Source organism: Ursus americanus, chromosome 11 (genome assembly GCF_024610735.1).
Source record: "Ursus americanus isolate L20-20 chromosome 11, mUrsAme1.1.p, whole genome shotgun sequence".
Classification (NCBI taxonomy): domain Eukaryota; kingdom Metazoa; phylum Chordata; class Mammalia; order Carnivora; family Ursidae; genus Ursus; species Ursus americanus.
The window spans coordinates 66,746,395-66,767,630 of NC_142137.1; the positions used below are offsets into that span (position 1 = coordinate 66,746,395).

Consider the following 21,236-nt stretch of genomic DNA (forward strand, 5'->3'; position numbering starts at 1 on the left):
GCGATGAGGATGAGGAAAAGAAAGAAATGCCTCGGGAGTGAGCAAATACAGGTGCTGGGTGTGGATGATGGAAAAGCTGTAACTATTACGGAACAACGTGTTTGGAAATTCCTTACAGATCTGAGAACTGTGATTAGAAATCAGCACCAGGGCGGCTCAGTCGATTAAAGTCTTAGACTTTAAGGATTTCAAGGATTTCAGCTCAGGTCATGATCTCAGGATTGGATGGAGCCCCATGCCTGGCTCCACTCAGCGGGGCATGTGCTTGAGATTCTCTCTCTCCCTCCTGCCCCTCCCCCCACTCATGCTTGTTCGCTCTCTCAAAGAAATAAATCAAAAAAAAAAAAAAAAAAAAGAACTCAACACCAGAATGGGGCTCCCCAATTACAGAGTTATTAATAACTATTAAGCTCTTTCAGGACAGGGGGATCTGGGTGGCTCCGTCGGTTGAGTGTCTGCCTTGGCTCAGGTCATGATCCCAGGATGCTGGGATCAAGTCCCATATCAGCTCCCTGCTCAGTGGGGTGTCTGCTTCTCCCTCTGCCCCTCCCCGCTGCTTGCTATCTCTCTCTCTCTCTCTCACTCTGGTGCTCTCTCTCTCAAATAAAAAATAAAATCTTAAAAAAAAAAGTTGTTCTTTTAGGACAGCGTACTACTGGGTGAAAGGCAGTTTTGCTGAATCTCCTAGACAAGGCTTAGGGCAGCGTCACTCTAAAGGAGAGCACTGAGGGTCAAGATTGAATAACCTTCTCAAATTCACGCAGGTAGAAGCAGCAGAAATGAGTTTCGAGCCAAGGCCTGTGCAAATCTGGGGCCCTCTGCTCACCATTCAGCACTCAGCAGCCAGTGGCCTTTCTGATCGAAGGCGTGGGCAGGAACACAACTTTCGGGACAGAGGCTGTCATTGGCATTTACCAGCTCTAAATTGTGGGGGCAGCAGCAAATCCTCTGCGTTAGCGAGGATAGCGAGCACTGTCATTAGAGGTGCCTCCCGTGAAGGGATAGTGTGCGTGGGCGTGCAGGTGTGTGAGTGCACGTGCATGCACTAGCCTAGTAGATGGGACTTTGAGCTTTAAAAGTAACTCCGTAGCCCGTGACTTGAGCAATGACACATGAGCTAGCAGAAGTCCTTTGTACCCCAACTATTCCTCCTCTCGCTATCACTCATTTCTTTGTGCCCAATCATCTGTCTATAAATATGTTCTGAGGACTCACACCGGAGTCTCGGGTCAGAGGATCAGAGGATCAAAGCAATGTCCTAGGGTACGCAGGGATGTTTTAGGGTACACAGGGATGCTGGAGCCTGGGAGATCATTTGGGAAGCCAACTGGTTAGCCAATGTTACCATTACTCCCCCATCTCAACCTCCTATCCCAGCCTTCCTTCTGGGGTCAGGTGCACCCACACGGAGCAAACAGGCGAGCAGAGAACCGAGAGGGAACAGTCCTTGTCGCAGATCTACTCTGCCCGGGGCCACCTCTGCCATCTGTGCGGTTTCACTGACCTCCAGCCTCTTCCTGCCCTGACCTGCGGTCCCTGCCTGCCCACTCAGATCTTAGCAGTGGGATTCCTGCTAGATCTCCAGTTTTGCACCCTATTTCCGATCATTACACGTGGACTGTGTCTCCCAGACAGAGGAAGAGAGAAGTGACTGAGTCAAAACGGAACAAAAACTAAAACTAACCAATTCGCTAAGCAACCCAAACAGAAGGGCATGCACTTCCATACATACCATCGGTGAGCTTAACACCAAGGGAAAGCCTGTTATAAAATAACCTCTCTCCCTTCACTCTATCTCCTTCCCCTGCTTGATTTTCCACCAGAGCACTTCCTGAGACATGTTATATACGCATCGTGGTTTCTTGTCTTCCTCCACCCTCTACCTGTTGTCAGGTCTGAGGGAGCAGGGGCTTTTTCCTCTGACAATACCTGGTACAGGGCGAAGACTTAATACGTATGTTGTGATTGGAAAGGCACCTGTCACGCCCAGTTTTGCTATTTTCAAGGCCACCCTTGAGGTTCATTTTAACTTTGTCTAGCTCGTCAAAGGAGAGAAGATAAAGTCTTGTGCTAGACTGAGGCCGGCTGTGGGGGTCTGTACTAGTCCCCACACTTCCATTCTCCAACATGTGTGCGAGGGGAAGGTCACACGTGTCCCCCGCGTTCCACATTAGTTCTCCCAGCTTCATATTCCTGCAATAGTTTCCCACTAGTTGACCTAGCACTGAGTTGGGTTCTGAGCTAGTGGAACACCAGAAGAACATAATTTTGATTTGCGAAACGAACAAGAAGGCTAATAATGATATTTATTGAGTGCTTATTATGTATGAAACATCATGCAAAGTCCTTTGAGTTCATTATCTAACTTAACACACACAGCAAATCCATGACATAGGTCCCATTATCATTCCCATTTTGCAGTTCAGAGAACTGAGGACAAAAAAGTTAGGTAACGTGCCTGAGGTTACATGGGTTTTAAGTAACAGAATTCGGATCTGTCAACAGGAAAGTCTGCTCCTCAGGAAGAAAGGAGGGGAAAAGAGAAAGGAATGGCATGGTGTGGGGACTGCATTCGTGTTTTCCTGAACCATCAGAGTTGTAGCTAGGAAACTTCTAGTTTTTAAAAGATGAATTTTAGGGGTGCCTGGGGGGGGCTCAATCAGTTGAGCATCTGACTTTTGATCTCAGCTCAGGTCTTGATCTCAGGGTCATGGGCTCTACACTCAGCAGGAAGCCTACTTAAAAAATAAATAAAATAAAATAAAATAAAATAAAATAAAATAAAATAAAAGATGAATTTTAAAACATTTTGCTGTGAAACAATGAGTTTGGGGCTGGAGAGTTTCTGAGTTACAACAATGAAGTCACTAATTGCTTTAGTTAAGACCAAATGCTTTAACTTCCCGAGTATATAGTCATCACAACTAAATGCCACTGAACAAACGCAGACTGTCCATGGCCGTTCTTCTCCTCTTGCCACCAGCTGTGTCTGTAGCACAGGCTTCCTCAGAACCCCTATCCCTCCACCTCCTTGGCATGACAAGAGTGCAAAACCTAAACCGAGCAGCTCTTTTTCCTTTTGAAAGTGCAATCTCATTATAATCAAAATCTGTCTGCAAATACCAGTCAAATTCTTTTGCTAACCAATTGTGCTCGCACCAGTGTGGGCACTGGAAACTCTGACTATTGAGGAAATGTGTGCCAGGCTCAGTGCTGGGGCTTGGGGTTCTGTGGGCAGCCTGTGTAGGATGCCACCTCCGAGGAAGCCTGTCAAGGGAAGCAGGTGGACTGGAGGCAAGAAAGAGGCATGAATGGGTTTTTCAAATGGAAGCAGAAAACAGAAGCCGTCTATATCCCGACTTCGCCCAGGGCTTTCTATGATTGTCCTGAGTAAATTCAACTTTTTCATTTGGGAGAAGTTGTTGTTTCACTGGGCATCTGGAACTCATCGGATGAGAGGAAACGATGTCACGCTTCTTTTGTTCTTCTAGTGTGGGTGGGCGGTGCCTCCAGGACAGGAGTCCTTGTCCTGTTTTTACCAGTGACTCTCCCTACCTTCACAAAACTCCATTCAAACCTGTCACCTAAAACATTTGTAGTTTGAAAATGACGTGTTTTGGAGACCTGTCATAATAAGAGAAGTGGGCCCCTGTCCCTGCTCTGGCTTAATTCATGGCTATGAGTGAGTCCCTTAACTACCCTGGTCTCGATTCTGCACCTGTAAATGAGTGGACTGGTATTTTATAATCCCATGGACTTGGTACTTACATGCAAGACAAACAAATGCCAACCAATAACTAGAAAGTGCATGAGAGACGTGCACTTCAATGGTAAGTCACACTAGAGAGATTCTGAACGTAATTAAAATCTTTATTTATCACATTTTTAACATCTCCAGTAAATGCTGCTCAGCTTAGCAGCTTGATTTTCATACACACCAGCCAAAAGCAACATTATAGCCTCAAATTACTCCATAAAACTTCGTAGAGGAATAACACTTCTGAAGACTATTTAAAAAAAAAAACAGGATGTTATTGAGTAATAAAATTTGTGGAAGCTTGTATTGTGCAATGGTTCACATTAGCATGGGTAATGATGGAGACAGTGGTTTTCAGATGTGTTCCACAGAATCCTGAGAGTTGCTCGAAAGTCAACTTAGACAAATACTGTATTGCTTAATTTGTGATTCATAAGTCCTTTCGTTCATTCCTTTACTCATTCATTTCACACAGTTCTTTTAGTGGGGGCTTCCTGTGAGCTAGGTGAGCAGGGGCGCGTGTGAGACAAGAGCGCAGAACCTTCTCTCCTTAACGTACTTACAGTCTGACGAGGGAGGCAGGCAAATGGTCACTCCCATGAATTACAAACTGAGATAAGTTTCCAAAGGCAAGGAAACCAGTACTATGAGAACTTATATTGACAGAAGTTGACTTAGACTGGGGGCCAGGGAGATTTCCCTAAGACTTGTAACTGCCGGGACAGTTCATGGGAGCTCTGAAAGGTGAGTGGGAGGTTAGCTGGTGTGTGGGTGCGGTGGGGAGGGTGGACGGTTGGTGGTTGGGGAATATTTCAGACAAAGGAACAACATAAGCAACATAATTTAGGAGTCCCAGCACAAAATGAAATTGTGAGGCCCTTTGTTCCCCGATTAAGAATTTAAAGATGGTGAGAACAGAGCATTAAAGCAAGGACAGGGTCCATCTGGGCACGGTCCCTTTTGCACATGGCCACCCAAGGAGCTGGTCCTGGGCGTTGCCCTGGAAGGGAGTGTGCTGCTCAGAAGTCAGGACGAAGGGAGAGGCCAGTGTGGTTGAAGCAGATCTGGGAGGGTGACATGAAGGAGAGGCAGACAGCAGGCTCACATGAGGATTACATCAGTGACCACACTTCCGGGCTCTCTAAACAACGCCTCAAGAATATACACGGTGATTCACTTTTATTGAACTATTTATGTTGATTTGCATTGGTCATTCTGGGTTTGGTGTCTCTGTGGTTACTTCCAAAAATGAAACCAAGGCTATAGAAATTGTTCAAGTAGAAAAGGCTTGGACTCTCTGGTCTTCTGGCTTTCTTGGTGCCTGGTGCCCAAAATGATCAATTGCCCAGAACTTCTCAACTGAGTGTGCACAGGTCCTAGGAGCGACCTTGACTTCCTAGCAAAACATGCATTCTTGAATGGCTGCAGGCACCTGTGTGGATTCCATGAATATGGAAACCTCAATACTTAACATTATTACTTGAGTTCAAATCCTGGATTTTCCACATACTAGTGTGTGCTCTTAGTTGTTTGTTAAAATGTATACTCATTCTTAAGATAAAGCAATACACCTTTATGCAAAATTTCTGATGATAGCATCTGGTGACTCTTTTCAGGAATTTCCTAGGCATAGACAATGTATTTTCATATTTCTTACACAAAAGGATTGTACTATAATATTTTTTTTACCTTTATTAATGCCTCTTAAAACAGTACCACTTTCTTATGGGCTCCCTAGTATTTCATTTTTGTGGGTATACCATATTTATTGAGACAGTCCTGTTAACAAACATACAGGTTGCTTTCTGTTTGGGGTTCTCACAAAGCAATGGCTTACTGAGCATCTTTCTCACTTCCCCAAGTCAGACAGCAGGATAAATCCCTAGAAGTAAAGCCACTAGGTCCACAGTTATGGTCATTTCCAATGTTGATAAATATTACCAAATCAGCCACATTATTTAAGTAAGCCTTGATTTCTTCATGTCTGTAAATAGTGGACAATAATAGCTTTCTCAAAGGTTTCTTATAAGGATTAAATGAGATTAAGGCATGTGAGAGCCTACTATAGGGCAAGTAAGCTGTCAACAAATGCTGGTCTCCAACTTTCCTTTCGTTTAGGAAAGCCTTAAGGAGTATTATGAAGACCATCACTTCAGCCATGACCTCAGCAAACAAACGGTCACAGCGCTCTGTAGCGCCATATTCTTTTTAAACTCCGTTGTTGAATGTACCTAATGAAATCTCCGGAGGTCAGATAGAATATCTTTGGAGGACACAAATTTGACATTAACTCTACCGCTTTCCTAGACTAAGGTTGATCTGATTTGATAGCTGCCTCTTTTAACATATATCCCTGATAATAAAAACAAAATGTACCAGACTAATATACCAATTAAGATCTATCTCCCTGTCATGTCTTTTGTACTTGAGTGAAAACCTTGCCACTCAATGTGAGTCATTCATTTATTAATAAAACCCATATATCTACACTGAAGAGAAACGTTTTGACCAAAAAAATGGAAACTTTTAGACCTCTCATTTCCACTTCAGGAAGCTTGTTGTGTCTCCCTCGAACCTCCAGGGCCCTGAGGCATTTTCAAATTTATCAAGAGTCCAGAAGGAGGTTAATTGAACATCTCAGAACAAAATCCCCACACGTCCCGGCCCAGAAGCTCCAGCTGGGATCAAGAGCCTGTGGTAACCTTCAGGCTGGAAACAGAACCTCCCTGGAGGGTGTCACAAGCAGACCATAAAGGCACATGCACGAGTTGTGTCTTTCCACAGTGTCAGCTTTATTCAATCATAAAGCAAGGTTAACATGGTGGTAAAGCAGGTTCAGGATTCCATACTCAGTGGCATTTCACTACCCATTTAACTGGGCTTCATACACGACACACAAGACAAAACACAATAAAGTCCCACAACAAACAAGATACCATAAACGTGAGAAGTTAACGAACCAAAGGCGAGGTCAGTCCCTGGGCACCACTGAGAGGATGACTCTGTCTGGTCGGGGTCAGCTTTCTGTGTTCACTGCTTATTATGTGAGCCACGGAGGATCCCTGCTCTGTTCAGAGACCAAGCAGGCAGAGCCTTCAGGGGCAGCTGCCTTTCCAGCGGGGTCAGACGTGGAAGGTCAGCGTCTGGAGAGTCTGACAATTCGCTGCACAGGTCCTCTCTTTTTAAAGGAGTCTAATCAGTCCTGGGCCTTTGCAGGCCTCTTCTGGTTCTAGTGATAATCAGCCCCTGGTTCTTCCAGATTCTGTGGGCTTACTGATTACCAGTCCTTGGCGCTGCCAGTCTGTGCTGGTTTGGGTGATAGCTGGTCTCAGCTGTGGGGCCTTTGATCTCTTTCCTATTAGCTCACTACTTGACATGAGTGACTCCATCTTGCTCTCCCCATCCCACCCCGTGATGACTCATGACTAATCCATAAGGGTCACGCAGGAATCAAATATGTTTTTAACCACATTAGCGGTATGGTTTTACTCTGCTGTGGATAAAGGCAAATCTAAGCATGTAATCAGTGTTCCAATGAAAATCAAACAAAATCAAATCAATCTCAAATCATATGAAATGTCAACTGACAACATAAAATGAAAGTCACAACAAATCAAAACTAGTTAGATAATTAAAATTGAGTCAGATAAAGGTAAATCAACTTAGAGTAAAGCAAAATCAGGTAAGGATTAAATCAAATATCAATTAAGTCAGGTTATAAAGTCAAATCAGAATAAAAGCTCAAATTCTAAGTCCTATTTAATAAGAATTAAGTCAAGTTAAAAACCAAACTAAATCTGAATTCATTGAAGGTAAATTAACAAATGAACAAAATCAAATGAAAATCATGTTATCAAATAGGGTAGACAGAAGTCCAAAAATATGAATGAAATCTTCAACATAGGCTCACGGCGCATACAGAAAAGAACAGGGAGGGTATGGTTAATCATAGTCTTTTTGTAATCTTCCTTCCCTTCTTAAGCCTGAAGGTGCATAACATTTTAATAGCTTTTTTAATAAGATAGCAAAAATAATAGCTAAGAGCAGTAGAAGGGTTTCCTTAATGGATTCTCAAATATGAGTAGAGAAGTAATCCCATCCCATCTTTAAGTATTTTAAAGGGTTATAGTCAGACCGGGAGCCAGATCAAATGACATGTTTAAAGGTTTTGTTAGCAATTCCAGAAAGGAACATTTATTCTTTAAGTTTTGTATATCTCTGCTTAGTGTGGCTAGGTTGGGGTTGGGGACTACCGAGGCCGCAGGAATGGCCTGTGCAGCGTGTTCAAAGTGGGTTTGCTTGCTGGGCAAAGTTTTGTGGGCCACCCTGAGTCCTTCTAAGTTTTCATCTAGAGTTTATCAATCTTGTCAGTTTTCACCCAAGGTATTTCTGTTACTTTGGTGTGATGGGATGCTGGAAAATCCTTACATGAATATTCGAAGATAAAGGTACCGATTTTAATAATATTATTAAATGCTACATTAAGAGCATGCAGTATTTTAGTGCATTCTTTGTTGATGGTGATGACGGTATCTGCCTCCTATGTGATTAAAGAAGGTGACCTCTGAGGAGTTCTTAGCACAAATTATCCAGCTGAAAAGTGTCCCACGTGGAAGAATAAATTTTCCATGGATGTTGTTGCTAGAGGATGAAGATTAGCATTGATTTCCAGTTCATGCCAGATATACAGGTAATTACGTCACTGAAATATCCTCTTTCTGGGTAGTAAATATCCATCAGTCTATATGGGTGTGTGGGTTGTCAAAAGTGCTGTGTTACCATGTACTTGTGGTATGGTCGGTATATGCATCATATGCTGATAGGCTTTCACCCCCAAGAGCCTTTTTTTCTTTTAAGATTTTATTTACTTATTTGAGAGAGAGCAAGAGAGCACAGAGAGAGCACAAGCTGGCATGGGGCAGGGGTGCGGAGGGAGAGGGAGAAGCAGGTTCCTGGCTGAGCAGGGAGCCCAACATAGGGCTCAACCCTAGGACCCTGGGACCTTGACCTGAGCTGAAGGCAGATGCTTGACCACCTGAGCCACCCAGGCACCCCGACTCCCTAATAGTCTTAATGATGAAAGTTTATATTGTCCTGTATTGTCATAACCAGATGGCCTGGAGGTATCTAACTGTAGGAGAGACTCTGTCCAGTCAGAAGAAGACACCTTCCCTGTTACAATAATGTTTCTGATACCATTCCATGCTCTCTCCAGGAGATTACTGATTCTGTAGCAACTATTTTTTAAACTGTTCTCTTACGTAGAAATGTCTAAGATTGAGTAAATAGTGTTAGAGGGCTTGGACCTTATGGGCAATGTCATAGTTAGATTTCAGTCGGTAGGCATGGTAATCACACATAGCTGAGACAATGGACTGTAGTTCTCTGAACGCTGAGTTCTTGGAACCTAGATCACCTACTGCATTAAATAGGGGGTGAGCGTGTTTTTTAAAATGCAAATAGCTCCTGCTTAAGAGCCTGGATTTCTGCTTCTTGTATCCCAGAGATAATTAAGTTAGAAATGATACCCAGTCCTATCAGGAATTGTAGGGCGTTTCTAAGCCCGATTTTATCAATAGGTGGTAAGTTGGGTAATTCATGGGTGGTCGTTCCTATTTCTGTTGCATAAATTTTACATTCAGGTTGTATAGAGAACAAATTGAATTGTTCCTTTAGTTATTGCAACTCTCTGTGACATAGGTTTATATACAATTCTCACAGGGTTAAGTAATATAGGTTCAAACATATTTGTCTTGAGGATTTTGGGTGTTGGATTGGTAAGGCCGCGCGTCCATTGTGGTTTCCAGTGGAAAGTTCTCATACAATGTGTAGTGTTCCAACGTCTCTCAACAATACATGGGCCTGGGCTGTTGGGTGATACACCATATTTGTCAAAGGTAAGTCCTTTACGTAAACTGGTATAGATGAATCAGTTCTGAATATATTCTCATAGATAGGGTGCTGTGCCCACCATGTATGTTCTACTCACTGTGCATCTGATGGTCGGATCAATGAGAAGAAATACTGTTGCATACCTGGATCAGTTCCCAATGTTTCCCACCGTGCTGGCGATCTTCCTTGTATAATTGAGGCTTTCTTAACAGGAAGGTATAAAAATGTATTGAATCTAGTTGTTCCAATGGACATACCAGTATGATCACTTCCTTTGTGATGTTAGACAGATTGACTGCAGATTTTGATATTAAGGTAGCACCCTATGTGCCATTTATCTTAAGCCATTTACAAAAAGATGTGTCTTAGGTAGGATTAGTGTTGGAGCATTTGAGTTGTTGTGTCTTATACCATGTAGGTGTGAAAGGGCCTAAAGTAGCTGGATTCATAGCTGCAAGTCTATCACAATTATCTAGAATATGATCACAAATGAAGATCCTATTGCTTCATCTACCTCTTACGTGCTGAAACTTATTTAGGTATGATTGTATAGGTATCATAGACTGTTCTGGGAACCATTTTCTTTTAACTTCGGGGTACCCAGATGTCCAACAATTAGTCATATTAACTGGCAGTTTGTAAGTTGTGATGTTAGCCTGCAGTAGGGGACGAGCTCTGGAAATATTCTATCATGTAATATTGCATCTAAATTTTGATAAGCCTGGATGATGTCCAAAAGTGTTACCACTGGAGGAGACGTCACTTCCATGAGGACACGGTGCCATGACGATATTTTCCATGGGGATGTTTTCAATGATGGAGGTGTTATGTGTCATGCATGTGTAACCTTTGCTTGTGCCACCATTCCATTGCATACTACATCCCGTGTTAGTGAAGTGTAACTTAAATTCAGCTGCACCATTAAGTGGGAGTTGCCTGATCATGGTGTTGTTCAAGATTTGTGATTCCATTCCCTTACGAATTGGTATGCAAAAAATGTCAACTGAATTTGAGCTCATAGGTCCTGCTCCAGAGCAATTTACTAGTCCATCAGTGTAATGGCCGCACCCTGTACCCCAATGTTTTAAAGTCTGAATTGTTCTAAATTGATAGTTTAGGTTCCCTGAATATCCTGTGTAAAAATATCCCTTTGTATGTGCCACTGTAAGGTTCAGTGGAAAGCATGCAAGAATTGGTTTTAAAAGCATTAGTCTTATAGCATTGTCCCCACGTAGGTGTGTGGTAAAATTACTTTTAAAGCCTCTCAGGCATGCCAATGTCCAATTATGGCATAATTGTCCCATATAATAATGTGGGTTTTTTGGGTACATGTAAATCAGGTCTAGATTGGGGTGTGAAGTGTGATCTGGCTGTGTAAGCAAGGCTGGTCCTATTTTTAATTTCCAATTTAATTCTGTGGGTGCAAATGTTCCATTTCCTCTTGTATAAAGTCCTTCAGGTGTTAGGTAGATTGATGAAGTCTTGGCATACCAAGTGCCATGTGTATTATTACAATGTGAATCTTAATGTCTCATGCAAAAATTTCCAAAAAAAATAGAAAGTTTGGAAAATCTATTAAATAATATTCATACTATATAACATTGTTGTTTGTGGATATGATGTTGTAATCCTTTGGGTACCCAGTTGGCACTGGAACTTTGTCTAGGGGTGGGTTAAAGTGTAGAAAACGATATAATGAGGGTTTAGTAGTAGTAGTGCTAGCAGTACTATGAGGACTAGTAGTAGTTTCCAGATACTCATATTTGTCATATGCATCCTCTTGTTCCATACCCAGTTGGGACCAAAATTCATACCACGTGTTGATGCAGGATTTTTATGAGTGTAACAAGGTTCATGCATGTGATGCCTGGAAATATCCCGGAATGTATGCTCTTTGTTGGGTACATATGTTTCTGCAGGGAGATTATGTAGTATAGTACTAATGTTTTTAAATTCAATGAATGTGGTTAATTCCATGTCTTCACTTAAAATTTTGTTTGTAATATGAGTGGCATATTGGTTTGAGATATTATAAAAGTCTTCATGGAATGAGCATAATTCTGGTCTTTCACATTTATCATGTGTTGTCTTCAATCATCTAGTGTGTGATCGATTTTATGTGCGGCTCCATAAAGGTATACGGTTTGTAAGCCAGAGTAAAAATTTTGTTGGCAAAGCTTAATATCACTACTATAAGTGCAAAAGGGTCTTAAAGTTGCTTTTTGAGCTCTAGTGCAATTAAGCACGTATGTAATTAGGTCTGGAAAAAGGGAGATGTCATTGTATAAAATATAGCCTGGTATGTGTTCAACCCTGCTGTGGTTGGGGCATGATTTGAAAAATTGAATTTTGGTGTGGGCTGGTTTTGTGGTATAGGGAAAGTTACGTCATATTCAGGACCTAAAGTATTATTGGTAACTCTTGTGTTCCTTGGGATAGTGGCCGTATTTATGATTAAGATACATGAAACTGACCGCCACATCTTGGCAATCATGTGGTACATGTGGGTATGTTTCCAGCCTAGAATAATGTCCTCTATTATCCCTCTGATTAATCAGCCCTTGTACATGTTGACAATAGTATGTTGAAAGCCAACAAATATCAATTAAGTGACCTATGTCTGTGACCTCCACTAATCCTTGTTAAGTTCCTAATGCTACTGATAGTTCGGTCAAGAAGCAATCATTAAAATTCATATGCCTCATGGGAGTCAGGACGTCTTGGCACTTAAACCAATCAGCACGTCCCTGCTGTGGCCAGGTGTCATCATCTTACAGCTCTCACCACACATCTGAGAGATCTTCCCAGGCTGCTTCCAATGACGGGTAATTTCTGGATTGTCTTCCCAAGTTATCTGTGCCGAGCCGAGATCACTGTCGGGAGATTCTGTGGGGTCTGGTGTGGTAGAGTCTGGTATTTGGTGCGTCTCTCTATTGCAGAAAATCTTATTCTTTTAATGCTTTGTTAATTAGGCAGACTGTGTAGTTAACTGGGTTTCTGCACGATAATTGGGAACTGACCACTGTGGCAATTTCTGTGGTGGCGATAGGTGACGCATCCAGTTAGTTCAGTAAGACCAAAAATCAGGACGCTATTGGTAATTATTAAAAATATTTTCCTTAGCAGCCTTGTTGCCAGGAAACCAGATCAACACTGGATATTTGTATCCTAATTGATGGTGCATTGGTGTGCTTGTGTATCTCTTGTCTTATGATGACGAGTGCACAAACAGCTGCTGTACAAGTGAGCAGGGACACATGGATTGGATGCAGAATGTGGCAGTTTTCTTATCTATAATAGGAGGAATGTTGTATTTTACACATACCTGACATGCTTGTATAATATAACACCCACATGAGTGTGCTAGTTACTAGCCAAAGTATAATCCAATAGGCATAGTATGATCCCAGTTTGAATGCAGTTTTCCTCCAATTATTCCTTTTTTTTTTTTTTTTAAGAGAAAGAGCACGAGTGGGGGGTGAAGGGCAGAGGGAAAGAACCTTAAGCAGGCACCATGCCCGGCACAGAACCTGAGGAAGGACCGTGAGATCATGACCTGAGCCGAAATCAAGAGCTGGACCCTTAACCTACTGAGCCACCTAGGCGCCCCACTTCCTCCTCCAATTATTCTTAATGTATGCCCTGGGGGGAAAGTTCGGGATTTTCTTAAGTTGAAGCTATCCTTTGGCCCCTGAAGTCCAGTAAGTGTTTCCATGTCTGTGAGCAACAATATCCTGAAAGGAGACAGATTGTCCCTCAGTTTTGTTGCTACTTTATATGAAGTGTGTGCGTGTCTACTGGTACCTCCCTTTTTCCTACATCTGGGGCAGAAGTGTTTAAGATCTTATGAGGACCCTCTTTTTGTAATCTATCTCTTTGATTTAGCACAAAGCAAGCCACATCCAGGGCCTGTTGAAAACTCCCTTGTCTTTCTACCAGTTGTAATTCTCTTTTTAATAATCAGTTAAATCTTTCTATATATCCAGCAGCCATAGGGTTATAGGCTTGATGATAATTCCATCCTAAGTTCCAGAGCTCACAGGGCTTTTTAATGGACGTGGCTGTAAAGTGAGTTCCCTGGTCACTCTCTACTGTTATTGGTACTCCAAAGTGAGCTGCCTGTGATTCTGGAGTCTTATGGTTGCACGGGCTGAGGACCTTGACGTAACCATAGCTATCCCCGGGTTGTGTCTATGTATCCCCTGGTGATGCATGCTTCTGTTGATAACTGTGATTTAGCAGTCCTATGAAACCTATTTGTATTATAAAATTAAATGTAGTGGGTTTGTATGTGTCTATTGGTGCAGTGTACCCATATTTGTCTATCATTTGTTTACACATGGTGCATTCCCTACAATGTTCTTTTTTATTTCTTGCCAAGTAACCCTGGGATTTCTTTCTGTGAACCATTTGAATAATACATGCGTTCCTATGTGTCCTTTCTATGTATTTCCATAAATGAATGGTTTAATGAGGGGTTTTCAGCTAAAGAAGATACCTGATGTCTCTCTGTACCCAATAGTGCTATCGCGTTTGCTCCACTATCCCACGCACGGAGTAAGCAGTCTACATCAGATATGGTTTTTTACAGAAATCTGTCCTAACCTTCTTAAGTTAAGCGCGAGTATATTCACTATCTGCCGCTACTTCTGTGGGTTGTCCTTGCCTGTGATTATAATCTACCACTCTTTTCCTTCTAATGATAGGTCTGCTTTGATAATCATCCCCACTGTGGAGTTATCATAGTCTCCTGAGTCCTCAGGATGGAGTCGTGTGGTCCCAAGAGTGGTTCGTCCTTTAAACTCAAATTACTCATCGATTTGGCCTTCCTTATTATTCTGTTAGCTAGCTCCTTGCCCTTTTATTTGTCCTGGTCTAGCTGCAACATGGTTTTCATCGGTAAGATGGGAACCTCTGCAGGGGGAGCCCCCTGGGGACACTAGCACTTTCACATTTTTAGGATCCTTCAGATCCATGATTACATCCCCTGAGGTCCTAGTTGTGAGCCTTTTTCTGACTTCTAGTTCTGTGGGGGTACCACAGGTCTTTTATGCAACCTGTGATGTCTGACTTACTGGACGTCATTTTTAGGTGTTTACCTAGTGTCCACATTTTTCTTCCTTTCTTATATTCCAGCAGCTGTTATATATAGTTTCTTAACTATGTTGAATTCTATTTCCCACTTATACCTGGGATATGTATATAGGCTTTTACACAATTTTTGTTCATATTTTTCCTTCAGGTTATGGATTATTTTGGCCCCCAGTGACATGCATTTATGCACTGTTCCTGAATGGTTTAATTTATCGTAAGCTTCCGAGTGCCTTTCTGAGGTGGTCTCCCTTGGTTTCGGCTCTAGCTAGTTCTACCTCATGCCCGGTTGGTAAAGGGGTAACCCTGACGAGCTTCCACTGCCAACTACTCCCTGCATAGAGCTGGTATCCGTTTGGTCCACCTGTGCCAATACTTTAGGATCTCACCCTAAGCAAGATATGTGGAAAGTCTATATTCACACAAATGTATCCCCCAACTTATTGTTTTTAATTCTGCTGTAGTCAATTCCAGCAAGACTCAAAGAGGGTTTTTTTTCCCAATTCTTCCGAATTTTCTAAAAGCCCATAGTGAGTCAGTGACATGGAATCCTGCTGACTAAGCCAACTTTTGCTAGCACGCTCTAAAGGCCCGTACACAAGTTGTGTCTTTCCACAGTGTCAGCTTTATTCAGTCATAAAGCAAGGTTAACATGGTGGTAAAGCAGGTTCAGGATTCCATACTCAATGGCATTTCACTACCCATTTAACTGGGCTTCATACACCTCACACAAAACAAGATACCATAAAGGTGAGAAGTTAAGGAACCAAAGGCGAGGTCAGTCCCTGGGCACCACTAAGAGGACGACTCTGCCTGGTCCGGGTCAGCTCTCCATGATCACTGCTTATTATGTGAGCCATGGAGGATCCCTGCTCTGTTCAGAGACCAAGCAGGAAGAGCCTTTCCAGCGGGGTCAGACGCGGAAGGTCAGCGTCTGGAGAGTCTGACAGTTCGCTGCACAGGTCCTCTCTTTTTAAAGGAGTCTAATCAGTCCTGGGCCTTTGCAGGCCTCTTCTGGTTCTAGTGATTATCAGCCCCTGGTTCTTCCAGATTCTGTGGGCTTACTGATTATCAGTCCTTGGTGCTGCCACTCTGTGCTGGTTTGGGTGATAGCTGGTCTCAGCTGCGGGGCCCTTAGCCCCTTTGCTGATTAGCTCACTACTTGACATGAGTGACTCCATCTTGCCCTCTCCCCAGGGCCAGTGGGATCGGGAAGCCATTGCTCCCCTCCGTTCTGGCTGTTTATTTAGCACTTATTTTACTCAGCCGAGAGCACAACCGGCAACAGCAATCCCCACCCGAGGAGAGAACCCCGCGGGTGACTCAGGCCCTGCCAGGGGGTCGCAGAGTTATACCTCACCCGGTACACCGGGCACCAGAAACTTCAGCCGCCGCCTACGGCGCGGTCTGCGGAGACAGTCGGACCAGTCCTTCAGGCAGGGGGACCCAAGCGAATCCCTACACCCCTTGAAGTTTTCCCGCGGGCAGCCAGGCGGGACGCCGACCCCGGCCCGGCAGCCTCTCGGGACGCGGCCGGCGCGGGAACAAAGGGCGCCCGGCTGCGGCGACGGCGACGGCGACGGCGGCGGCGGCGGCGCGGGCCGGGGCGGAGGCTCGGGGCGGGGGCGGAAAGTGCGAGAGGAGGCCGGGCCGGCCGAGGGCACCGGGCGCGCTTCCGCCGGCCGCGCCGCGCACGCCGCGGTAAATGGGAGGCTCGGCCGGCAGGGGCGGGGGCCGCGCAGCCTGGGAGTTTCAGGAACTGGAGGAGCAGGCGGCGGCTGGAGTCGCCGAGCGCCCAGCGGCCGGGCCTGAGCGCCGAGACTCCGGGCCGAGGCGGAGCCGCCGCCGCGCCGGGGCCCAGCCGTAGCCGCCGCCGCCCTCACCCGCCCGCCCGCTTCGGGCCGACAGCCGCGGCGCCGGAGAGGAGCCGGCCGTCCCGGGCCGGGGGAGCCGCCCGCCATGGCCACCAAGGTGAGGGGCGCGCGGCGCAGGCCCGGTCGGCCGCTCGGGCCCGCGGCGGCGCGGGGAGGGTCGGGGCCGGGGGCGCGGGCGGTGGCGGCGGCGCGGCCCAGCCAGAGCCCGCCGGGCCGGTCACGCGGGGCTCGGGCGCTCGGGGGCTCGGCTCGCGGCGCGGGAGGGTCTCAGGGCGGGACCCCGGACGCCAGCGGCGCCGTCTGCAAAGTTTGCGCCTGAGCGTGGGCTGCGGCCGGGCGGGAGCGAGGGAAAGTTCCCGCAGCCCCGGAGCTCGCTCGGGGGAGCCGCCCGGCCCCCGGGATACCCGGCTCCTGGCCCGAGTGGCGTCCGCTGCCCGCCGCCGCCGCGGGGAGCGCCCCTCCCTCCGCCGGAGGGTGGGACCCCGGCTGGTTTGGGGGGCCCGAGCCCCGCCGGAGAGGACGGGCTTTTCAAATGACGGCCGGGGAGCCAGTGCTCCCGCTTGAGGGAAAAGGCATATTGAACGTGCCTCCACTTCCTTCATTTTTCTTTTTTTTTTCCTTTTGTTTTGCTACCTTTTCGGTTTGAATGGTATTTCCAGCGTGAATAAAATACAGAGAGGGAAATGACTGTACTTTCAGTAACGGGTTTGCTTGAAAAAAGGCCCAGGCCCGAATTACGTGGTGGAACTTTGACTCGAGCTTGGTAATTGGCCAGGCGTGGTGGTTTGCTTATTTTAGGGTATTGTTGGTGGCATTAGCGGTCACCCTTCGCTACCTGACCGTGCAGGAGCCAGCCTACCCCGCCGCCTTTCCTGGGGCGTTTTCTTTAGTTCTTCATGCAAAGTAGTAACTGGGAAAGTCACAATCACTGAGGACTCCTGGTAGGAGACCCCTCCTAGAGCTAGTGATGTGGTTTGAGGAATGGCTTGACTTTTGCAAATAGTTCTTGTGATGTCACCTTCATACAGCATAGGCACCCTCTTCCATATTTATGTTTGAAATCTCTGAGCTTTTGGGTTGATGAAAACCTTATTTCTTGTTGTTGGGTTTCTGTTTTTGGATCAGGGATAATTTAGGAAAGGATACACAATTTGAAATCCCTGTGGCAGATAAGATTGATGTCATTTCAGTCTCTTAGTTTGTGCTCTGAATCGGCCCAGGTGCAGTGTTTATTTATTTTTTTTTAATGTAGATTTTTCCTCCAGGGAACCTGTCGTCTGCTGTTATTGAAATACTTACCTGCTTGTTAATACATTAATGGCTATGTTCTTCCTCGGTTTTATTAGATGTGGTTGAACTCCGTACCTTTTTAACGTAGATAATTTTGTGTTGATCTTTTTAAAAACTAAACTCAAGCCAAGGATTTCTAAGGAAATTTGATTTTGAGGTTTGTTGCCAAACATTCCAGAAATTAACAATTAGACGTCCTATTTTGCACTCATCTTGCAGCCTTAAAAGCTGTTTGTGGTAGACGCGCGTTCAGCGGAGGTCAGTGTTGTGTTTTGCGCTCTGATCTGATGCATGTTCCCGGTACCCTCCTTTCAGTAGGACCCAAGTTAGCAACTAGCACAGGTATACATAATGAAAACTTCGTTGGATAATTAAAACCGAACTTAGTTTTTCTGTAAAGTTGAAAAGGACGGTGATCGTTGTACTAAACTTGAATGGCACATGTCCTCACTAAACCGAGCCTTAAAGCACGTGTAAGCACTTTCTACCTTATTACCTACACTACTCTGGAGGCAGATTCCCGTGATTCCAAGTCTGTCTCTCTCTCTCTCTAATCACTCTTCCACGTGGTATTCATCTCCATGTTCACGTGATGACAAGCCACTTCCAACTTAAGAAAGGAAGAGCAAAGAAACACTTGTTAAAAGAGGACCCTAACTCCATTGTCTGGTTTTCCTACTTCCTGGTGATCCTTGTGTCAAACCAGTCTCTCTCTCTCTCTCTCTTTTTTTTTTTTTCATCATTACCAGAGAGGAAAGTTGTCCGTGTTTTCCTCCCCCCTGCAACCACACCCCTGCCTTTGCTGACATCTGAGTAGTTTGGGGTTTTTCCTTTCCTCTCTTTAATTGGGTAGGTGGTGAGCATGCACTCAGTAATAACTTATAACTTTTTATGAAATTTCAAACTTCTGTGGCACTCGGGCTTTTGCTGCAAGCCTCAAGTGATGAAAAATAAACACAGTATCTGGCTAGGTTAGGCGGTGTTGAGTTTTCCCTTTGAGTTTACCAGAGAATGGCCTCAGTTCTTTTCAGAACTTATTTTCTTACGTATTGCTCTGATGTGTTTTTTCCAAGATGCAGTTATCTTTGAACTGTCGTGATTTAAAAAAAAAAAAACAACTGCTATGTTCACAATACTAAGAAATTATCTTTTAGAAGAAAAACTTTGGGCAATTTTTCACTGCCAAAGAAAGTTAATCAGTAACTGCACATTTAAAGGGATTATCTTCTTTGTTTCTAATCGCTACTCAGGAGGATGCTGAATTCGGTTGTAAGTAGGTACATTATTCAGACTCCAATCTTATCTCCCTTAACAAATACAGTGAAGGGCTAATACGCCTGTGAAGGCTTGGCTTCCCCTGGAAACCTCAGAAGGTTGTTTATCACAATCCTGTAGTGGATTTAGGAGTCAATTAAGTTTTATTTATTAAGTCTTGGGAAAGAAATTTGGTTTTGGCCCACATATATCAAAAGGAGCATAAAAATAGTTAATGGAAGTTAATCCATAGCTATATAATTCAGTTGTAATTTCCATGTCGGAGTTAACCTTTGGTAACTAAGTTGGTTCCTTTTGTGCTTACATAGTCACTTTTAGCAGTAATCATTTTAACAAGATTCTGGGAGTCCCAGACGCACTTTTTTTTTTTTCTTTCTGTCTCCAGTATCTAAAATATTTGTGGTAGTGCTTGGTTGAATTGAGTGGGTGTGGAGTATTGAAAATACTGGGAGGAAATGAGTGAATTGCTCAGGACCATTCTATGATCTACATTAGTGAGAACAGTAGAAAGCATATTTTGTAGTCTCTCCTGAGCAGAAACCTCTTTATTTGAGTGTAAGAATAGAAAGATAATTCTATTCAAATCCAGTGTTAAGCCTTAAGGATTAATGTTGGATTTGATTGTTTTTTTAAAAACAGTATAGAAAATTCTAACTATTCAATTTTGTATAAAAGTAAGTTTTAAATGTCTTAATAAATAGAATATCTGGACAGTATTTGTGTAGCTCCGAAAATTCGGATAGTAGAAAGGTTAACCACATTCGTATTGAGAAAGGAATAGATGAGAAGGCATAAATTTTTTGCAGTTTTCTACTGCCCCGTTTCTGTATTGACTGTCTGAAAATTATGATGTTACTTCGCCTACCTAAACTTCTTTAACTTCATCTATACTGTTCTGTTCTTTTCTGGAATGCTGTTCTCTTGCCTCTTCCCTCCAGATGCGTTTTTTTTTTTTTTTTTTTTTAACACATTAAGTTTCAGCTCAAAGCATCTCTTCCTCTGGAAAGCCTTTCCTGATCCCCCAACCTCTGTTACAGGCTCACATTGTATGTCCAGGCTGCCATTTTTGCGTCTAGTGGCTGTGTCCTGTAGGATGCTCTCAGCCCCAGGAGGCTGGGACTGCGTGTGTCTGGCTCACCTTGGAATCCTGTGTGAGTGGCACAGGCGAGGCTCCTGATAAACTGTTACTACATGAAGGAATGTTGAATTTTCTTGCCTGGGTTCCTTGCTCTCCAGTTTGAAAGTGCAAAAGGTATTCCAAGGAGATCAGTGACCACTAGGAAACTTTCTCCAGCTGTAAACTGTTGTTCTTTTAATTGTGCACTTTTTTTTTTTAAAGACTTTTTCATTTATTTGACAGAAAGAGAGCACAAGTAGGCAGAGCAGCAGGCATAGGGAGAGAGAGAGGGAGGCTTCTACTGAGCAGGGAGCCCGATGTGACGCTCAGTCCCATGACCTTGAGGTCATGACCTGAGCCGAAGGCACACGCTTAACCGACTGAGCCACTCAGGCACCCCTAATTGTGTGTTTTAGTAAACTTTTCCTTTTTAAGTTTATATGCACAATGGAAAATCCACACCTACAGTTTAGGTGTTAGAAACCTTATTTAAATCTAACAGTTCAGTTTTACTAATGAGAAATTGGTTCTTACGTATTCAGTTACTTGGAACAAACCTCGTATTTCTGAGACTTTAACCCATGGTTGTTAGAAGTGTGTTTGATTTCTGAAAGTATAGGGTGTTCCTATTTATCTTTTTGTTAATGATTTCTAACTTAATTGCATCGTCAACAGGGAATCTGATTGATAGTCATCCTACACCTGAAAATTTGTTGATGCTAACTTTGTACCTCTCCTATAGTCCGCCTCATAAATGTGTCACCTGTTTGTAAAAAAGGCTACGTATTTCCCCTAATCGATGGGGGTGTTCTGTGTACGACTATTAGATTGAATTTATTATGTTCACATCTGTATCCTTACAAACTACTTGATCTGTTCTTATCTAGCTGATTTTTTGTCTACTTGATGGAGATGTTAATTAAAATGGTGTTTTAAAAAA

General features: G+C 44.0%; 1 protein-coding gene across 2 annotated transcripts in view; it reads left to right on the forward strand.

The window, feature by feature from the left end:
• The first annotated feature begins 16,366 nt into the window (after nt 1-16,366).
• SNX9 (sorting nexin 9) overlaps nt 16,367-21,236 on the forward strand; it is a 108,618-nt gene continuing 103,748 nt past the window's right edge. The window contains exon 1 of one of the 2 annotated variants that reach the window (XM_045805414.2): nt 16,367-16,711. In XM_045805414.2, the coding sequence (XP_045661370.1) occupies nt 16,700-16,711 (12 nt within the window). In that variant the 5' untranslated portion in view covers nt 16,367-16,699. The remainder of the gene's footprint in view (nt 16,712-21,236) is intronic. The other variant, XM_045805415.2, reaches the window with a different exon arrangement.